We start from the raw sequence: 8,155 nt of genomic DNA on the forward strand, positions 1-8,155 counted from the left end.
TTGCTTACATGACATTTAAATTATTTAATTCTAAAAGAAATTAATAATCTCTTATTTAATTGGCTACTACTAAGATTTATAATCTTACATGACGCGCTGAGAAAATTAGATCCTACGTGGCTCTCTAAAAACTCGGGAAAAAACTCCCCTTTATATATATACTAGTTTTGTCCCCGTGCGATGCCCGGGTTGTTCATTGAAGATAAAATTTTAATCTATATGTCAAATTTTTAAATATATCATTGATACAAAATTAGTTAAAAATTGATGTGCTTTTATGACGATTTGTTATATTTTATCAAAAAAAATTTAACAAAATTATAATTTCAATTTGTACCTCTTGGTATTTTATTGAAAATAAAACTCTAAACTAACAATTTTATCCTAAAATTATATCCAAATGAAAATTAAATTAACTTTTTAATTGTCTATTAAAATCCAACCAACTTGGCGCGACACTTGGCGAAAAGTTGAAACGCCAAGTGTCGATACCTCGTGAACTGGTTAAAAGTTTAGCTTTATATTATTATTATTATATGATACTAGATTTATTCACCTTCAAACTCAAACGTAGAAGCTTTGACCCTTGCATCATTTTGCTGTCTCTTCTTCATCTGTAGTTTCTACCTCGCTTCTAGACTGCCTGAGTCTGGAAAGAGGTGGCTGCCTACCCATTCAACCTAATGACTTTTCAAAGTCAAAATTTCTCAGAGGTTATTTGTAATATACTACGTAATTTAGATTTCCCGGACTCAAGAATTTCTCCCTTCTTAACCTAAACCCTCAATCCATCTTTTCCCATTTCTTTGATTTTCTTCTAATTTTTCTGGGGTTCTTTTGATTTTGACCAAAACTATTGATATTTCTGGTTGAAGGGTTTGAATTTATTTTTTGTGGGTATTTAATAATTGAAGTCGTCCGCTATGAGTTCGAACCCTACATCGAGTTCTGGTGCTGGATCAACAGATCCTTCAGCAGCTAGAAGAAATTCCAAGCGACCCAAGTGTAATTTCATGTTCCTTAGGCTTCAATTAATTTATATTTCTTGGGTTTCTTTGTAGATTATGATTTTGATGTCGATTTCGTGTCCTGGGTACATTGTTTATTTCTAAATGTCATTGTGTTGATTTAATTTGATTTATATTTTAGTTTTTTGTAAATTAGCTGATGATTGGATCTGTTCTGGGTTGTTTTAATTGTTGATACATGTTAAGATTCTTGTTTGTTGGGGTGGTTTTGTTAAAATTATTGTTGATTAGTTATTCTTGTTCATAGCATATTTGCAATTATCGTGATTTGTTTGCAAATAGTTAATTTGGTGCATGATTATTGGTATCTTGGACTTGTGTAGTCTGTGGTGTTGGTGCCATCTAGTTTATGTTATATTTTCGGTGTCTTTTGTGTTTTATTATAATTGTAAGTTTATAAAATTTTTGAAGATTTAGGCTGTTTTTAGTGCGGACAAGGATCTTATTCTCCTTGTTTATCTTCTTTGCTTAATTGGTACTCCCTCCGTTCCAAAACTTCGACCCTTTTCGCCTATTTTTAGTCCCAAAATGATCGACCCATTTGCATTAAAATACCCACCAATTTACAACAATATTTGTGCAAAATTAGTTTCCCCATATAAAATTTTATTTTTTCATGTATTTTGAATACTTTATCTCTTTACTTTTGTACAAACCCTAATTTATCTTTCCAATATGTTTTTATTTCTTTTTATTTAAGTTTGTTAATAACCGCGAAATCAACCCAAAAGGGTTCAAGTTTTGGGGACGGAGGGAGTAGTAACTAGTAAAAAAGTTCGGAATTTGCTTTTTATTTTTTATTTTTTTTTGTGAAGTATAATTTTCCATATGAGAGTAGCAATTTGTGCATACCCACAATAGCAAATGAATGTAGTGCTAACTCTACTGTGCATACGTTTTGGCTAGCCACAATACCTGATCTGTGCCAGTGTGCCCAAATACCCACTGTTCTGGCGCTGATCAATCCTCCAAATTATATATAGCTTTAAAATCAGATAAGGTGGATGGAAATTTAGGTTTCGTTCTAGGTCAAAAAAAATGGGTCTCTTAATTAGTTCAAATTCCATGGTTATCCTAATAGCCAAATATATATTTTGATTTCAACTGTACACTATGTGGAGAATCATCCCTTAGCGTGGCTGATGAGCCTAGTTTTATAGGATTGTAGTGTCGGAGTACTGTGCTATACCCACCTATGGCTGACCCTCTATCCTTCACTTCCTATTGTATGTCCTACTTTATTAGCTATAAATTTCTAAAATCGCCCACCCTTTGTTTTAGTTGGTATTATGGGTTTAAACTGAATACAATTCTCTTTTTATTGTCTACACATGGCCAGTGTAGACTAAGTACATGCAAAGGCTGTAGGTATGCTAGATTTCTTTTTCGTCACAAATTCTATGGGGTCAATGATTTTGCAAACTAATGTTGGTACATGTACAGCTGCATAATTAGAACACCAATAAACCATTTGTTTCTAAATTTTTATCAGCATAAACCCACACCTTAGCTTGTGGATTGCAATTTTTCATCCTTGTCTTAAATATCTGTTGGTGGCTGCAAGCTATAAAAAAAATCTGCTTCTCTGTTCATAATCCTATCTTAGTCAGCTGGATCTTGACATGCATGATTCTAAAATGTATTTTCAAACACATCTTTTAAATTCTCACCCCCACCTGGTGTTCATATATGACATATATACTAGGTTAGATCCCGTGCCATGCACGGTAACCTATAATTATATGTAGTTATATATTATTGATTGATAAGAATTATAATCATATATTAGTCGAGAAATAATAAAAGTATCTGATAGGTTGATTTGTATTTGCATGAGTTTCTAATACACAACTAAAACAAAAGTAGGCAAAAAATCCAAGCAATCTTTTTTCTTGTTGAAAAATACCTTATAAATTATTTTAAGAATATATTTTTGGGTTTGTAGTTGCCAAAACTTTTTTAAAAAGATTTTTGAAATCTATTTTTATTCATAATAATAGATACTACATTAATATGGAATATGTATACAAAAATTACTACATTGATATGGAATATGTATACAAAAATAAATTATTTTTATAAATGATTTGTTTCCTTAATAAGTAGTTTTTTTAAATAAAAAAAAAATAACTAAGGACACACCAAGAAATGACACGTGTCATTGATGGTGTGTCTTTTAGTATATAGTATAGATAGATACCGTCTCTCTTGCTACATACATTGTGTACTCTGTTACATTCAGCTCAGATAAAATAAAGAGTTGGGGGAAAGCCAATGAATTAAGATTGTTTATAGCTAATTTATGAGTAGAATTTTATATGGTTAATTTTTTTATTTATCGCCTGATAACTACTCGAGATTATTGTCATACATGGAATGAACACATATCAATCAATCAATCAATCAATCAAAGCCTTAATCCCAAAAGTGGGGTCGGCTAACATGAACCAAATTTGATTTTTCCGTGTAGTCATCAACATAAATCTTTCTCCTCCATCCCTTACGATCCAAAACTTCATCCTCACGTAAATCCATGCACTTCATATCCTTCCTCACTCCTTCCAACCAAGTCATCATGGAATGAACACATGATGAGCTAAATTAAAGCTAGAGCCTATCAAATATATAGTTGACTTGATCTTTGAATACCGGAGGCCAGGATTACCCTAATTTTGACATTCCCTAAATTCATGCATTTTGATATACTCAAATTCATTGAAGCAGATGTTGAATAAAAATGCAGATTTAAGAATTGACTAGAAATGAGATTTGAGATAGCAGAGTTGAGAGCAATGTAAGATACATTCAGATAATTTCACAGATTTAATAGTTATGCTAAAATGGATGTTGAAGTTCAAGAGGACAAGTCCAACTAGCAAAAAAAGCTTATATTGGCTCCTTACTTTTGTGAAGTGTGTAACAAAGACTTTTTTTTTTTTTTTTTTGGGTGATAGACTATGTGCAAGCATTTGTATAGAGAAAGAGATAAAATAAAAGTGAGTGGGTTATGAAGGTGTAAATTTGTGGCGTAAATGGAGTTAGATGGTAAGATGTGTTTGCTTTAAATCGAATAAAGTAGAAGGGTACATTTAAAACACCTCAAAATGATAAGTGGGTACACCGAACAAAATTATAGGGAGTATGTCTAATTAGAGATGTGTGTCATAAGCTCCTGTACATATTCGTGACCATGTTTGTCGTATCTTTCCATGTGCATGATTATGCTTGTTTTGATCACATGATGCAGCATTAGACATGTCGTGTGAAAATCTATTAGTCTGAAATAAGAATGAGAGAGCAGGCATACTTCTATGAGAGCTATTTATACGGGACATTTATGTTGTTGGTCTTCTTTTATTGATTTTTTTAGCTATTCGTAACAAGGCCTTTTCAGTATTTGGAAATAACTGTTCCAAGGATAATATCTCATGTTTAATTTTGTTTTTTTTTAAAGATTCAAGGTTCACCCAACAGGAGCTTCCAGCTTGCAAACCAATCTTAACTCCTCGTTGGGTATGAAAGAACTAATGCTGCTCCCTTGTACTTTGTATCATCAGTTATGGTTTTCAATTATTTTAAGTTATCTCATGCTTTTTAAAATTCTGTGCAGGTGATTTCTGCTTTCATGGTTGTCAGCATTGTGTTTATTCCAATTGGAGTTTCTTCACTATTTGCTTCTCGTGATGTATGTTTTAACTTCAACTCTATCCTCCCCTCCCCTCTCTATGTGCATACTCCTCATACTATGCGCAATCACATATATAATGTAAAACAACTCTATAGAATTCAGTTTGAAAATGGTTGCAAATGTCCAATCCTCTATGAAAGCTTTTAATCATAAAGAACAACGAAAATATATATTCCCTCAACGTGGTCAGCCATGTGTTCACATTCCTATCCCCACCTAACCTGCCAATATCCCTCACGGAAAATTTAGCCTAAAACCAATTCAATGAATACTAGCAATGATTCTGTCGTTAGCCAATTTCGTCTTCCTAACCTCCTCACCTTTTCCCTTCAAATAACCCACCTTGATCCTCTACCAATATTAGGGCTTCCATATGCTTAATGTCCAACCATTGACTCCTCCTATATAATCCTCTATTCCTCATTTTCTCTCCTTATCCTTTGGCCTCTAATGGGTATAACATCATTCCTATAAAACTAAGAATTTCTCCCTGCATGTTTCTGTTCTAGTTAAACATCCATAATTAATTGACAATGAAGGAGGGGGGGGGGGGGGGGGGGGGGGGACTGGTTCTGGGAGTTGGGGTTGGGGGGGTGGGGACTGGTTCTTTTTGGGGATGTGGTGGATTGTCCACCAGCAATGGGGATAAAACGAAGGAAAGAAAAGAGAACCCACTATGTTGGTGTTGGTGTTTTTGTTTTGGTTTTGTACAAAAGAACCTCTCTCTCTTTCTCGGGAGTAAGGGGGTGACTGAGGTTACACTTCACTTCTTCATTAAAGCCTCATAGGGATGTTCTCTTCTTTTTATTTTTATTTTTATTTATTATTGGTGGGGGAGGGAATGTTTGATAGCTTCTGTCCATTAACAGAGTAGAAGTGTACTGCAGCAGTACAGAGCTCTGGTTGATTATGCATGTTATTTCGTTCTACTCTTTAAAGAGACTGTAAATTTGAATTGAGATTGTTAATGAGATAGATATTTAGATTTTGGTGATCTAATTGATAATTTGATAGCTCTCTCTAATAGTTTTAGTTGAACAATGAGACGGGCCTCAAATTTATGGCTTTATGTGCACTTGATTATGACATTTCTATGTATATGCATATAGGTCATATGCCTACAATTTATTTCTGTAAGTAATATCATTTTTCTGCCTAATTATTACGTGTTCATTATTTATTGATATTCTTTTGGCTACAAGGTTGTTGAAATTGTAGACCGTTATGATGATGACTGTATACCTGGGTCTAAAAGTGCAAAGATCAGCTACATCAAAGGACCAAGTGATAAAACCTGCATTAGGACGCTAAATGTAAGTGTTTCTTACACCTGTCTTATGTGCTTTGATTAATGCATATAGCTATTTCAGTCTTTCAGCAAAAATACCTTGTCAATTTATGCCAGCTGCTTTTGCTGCTATTGGTTTTTTTTTTTTTTTCTTCCATCTAATTTGGTGTTATCTGTCTCCCAATTATTTTTATCCATGTAGGTTTCCAAGCATATGAAAGCACCTATTTATATTTACTACCAGCTTGATAACTTTTATCAGAACCATCGCAGGTACACTCCTTTTTTCTTTTTTACAAAATCAACATTGGTGTCTGGAGTTCATTCTACACTTAGTGCTATATCGTTTCAATTAAATGACCTGGTGATTTCTCTGAGTGTATGAATCAATCTGGATGTGTAGGGACTCCATAGCAAATTTTTGTTGGGTTTTAGCTCCATAATGCATTCATTTATTTTATTTTCCCTCAAAAGCAGCTATCATTTGTTGTAATGAAAATGCTTCTAAATTCTCTTAATGATTGTCACATAATATAGTACTTGTGCTTTTTTTATATAGACAGGGGATGGTGGGATGGGTTACTTCCAGTATAGGAGGGGGGAGAATTTCTGAGATATGCTGTTTTTCGAGATTATGCTATGGTTTCCATGAACAGATTAGGCTAGTAGGAATTATAATTACATAGAACAGGATATAAGTGCTCTTGGTAAAATGGGCACTGGATTCTACTGTTATGTTCTGATGTTTCGAGTTTGTTGTCTTGAACTTTCTTTTTGTATACAAGAAACCGTGCACTCCCAAGTACGTTCTTCATACTCAGTAACTCAAAGAAAAATGTTATAACAAAATTATTATTTAACAATATGGTGTAATGCAGGTATGTGAAAAGTCGAAGTGATCAGCAATTGAGGCATAACAGCAGTGCTAATGAAGTAAGCGCTTGCAAACCAGAGGATACTGCAAACGGGAAGCCAATTGTGCCTTGTGGTTTAATAGCTTGGAGTTTGTTCAATGATACTTATAGTTTTTCTATAAGTAACAGGAACCTAACTGTCAACAAGAATGGAATTGCATGGAAAAGTGATAGAGATCACAAATTTGGGAAAGATGTCTTCCCAAGTAATTTTCAGAAGGGAGGACTTATTGGGGGTGCTAGTTTAAATGAATCTGTTCCAGTAAGTAGCTTCTTCTGAACAAATGTCTTACCTTTTCATCATAGAGAACAAGTTTTTATAATTCTATTTTTTGCTGTACAGTGCTCACTTTTCACTGGCAAGAATTATGACTCATATTTTTCAAGTTTTTATAATTCTATTGTTTGCTGTACAGTGCTCACTTTTCACTGGCAAGAATTATGACTCATTTTTCTATTACAGCTTAGTGATCAAGAGGATCTCATAGTATGGATGCGAACTGCGGCTCTTCCTACTTTCCGGAAATTATATGGCAAAATACATCAGGACCTGCAAGCTGGAGACGTCATTAATGTCACTCTCAAGAACAACTACAATACCTATAGCTTCAATGGGAAGAAGATGCTGGTACTTTCCACAACTAGTTGGCTCGGTGGGAAAAATGACTTCCTTGGCATTGCCTATCTTACTGTCGGTGGCTTGTGTTTCTTTTTGGCAATGTTATTCACTCTCATTTATCTTGTGAAGCCAAGGTAAACTTCTGCAATTGCTGATTTGCATATTTCATTTTGCTTTGCATTAATTTACTTGGTAATAAGGTTTGAGGTTCCAACCATTAAGGCATCAATCTTATCAATATTTGTTTTTCCTTTCAAATTCTCTTATACTTCTTTTGTCATGCGTCTGTTGTCTCAACAGTTTTTAGATATCATTGTTCTCATCCTGATATTATCTTTACAGGCGACTTGGGGATCCTTCTTACTTGTCATGGAACAGAAATCCAGGAGGAAGATAATCAGTTGTTGTGCTTGTGTTTGTATCTGGAAGAGATTTTGTAAATTGAAAAAAAAAAAAAAAACTTGATTAGTAGTGTAATTGAATGTTAATGGAAAATGTACACTTCAGAAAAAAAAAATGTTTGGTTCTTGGGATTTGAATGCTACGAGGCAAAAGTGTTAATGTTAATTATATGAATACAAGTTTTTACATCATTCCTTGCCGAATTTATTGCCTACA

General features: G+C 33.8%; 1 protein-coding gene across 1 annotated transcript; it reads left to right on the top strand.

Moving 5' to 3' along the window:
- The first annotated feature begins 564 nt into the window (after positions 1-564).
- LOC145641813 (ALA-interacting subunit 3-like) lies at positions 565-8,130 on the top strand. Its single transcript, XM_081692781.1, has 8 exons — positions 565-1,005; positions 4,483-4,541; positions 4,639-4,713; positions 5,919-6,029; positions 6,207-6,277; positions 6,883-7,180; positions 7,382-7,671; positions 7,880-8,130. The coding sequence occupies exons 1-8, from the start codon at positions 924-926 to the stop codon at positions 7,932-7,934; spliced, it is 1,041 nt and encodes a 346-aa protein (XP_081548907.1). The 5' UTR covers positions 565-923; the 3' UTR covers positions 7,935-8,130.
- The last annotated feature ends 25 nt before the right edge of the window (positions 8,131-8,155 follow it).

This window comes from Chenopodium album, chromosome 8 (assembly GCF_948465745.1).
Source record: "Chenopodium album chromosome 8, dcCheAlbu1.1, whole genome shotgun sequence".
Taxonomy (NCBI): domain Eukaryota; kingdom Viridiplantae; phylum Streptophyta; class Magnoliopsida; order Caryophyllales; family Amaranthaceae; genus Chenopodium; species Chenopodium album.

Coding starts and splice junctions, on each gene's coding strand:
- LOC145641813 (XM_081692781.1), top strand. CDS start 924: ATGAGTTCGAACCCTACATCGAGTTCTGGTGCTGGATCAACAGATCCT. Junction 1,006..4,482: donor AAATTCCAAGCGACCCAAGT/GTAATTTCATGT, acceptor TTTTTTTTAAAG/ATTCAAGGTTCACCCAACAG. Junction 6,278..6,882: donor TTTTATCAGAACCATCGCAG/GTACACTCCTTT, acceptor GGTGTAATGCAG/GTATGTGAAAAGTCGAAGTG.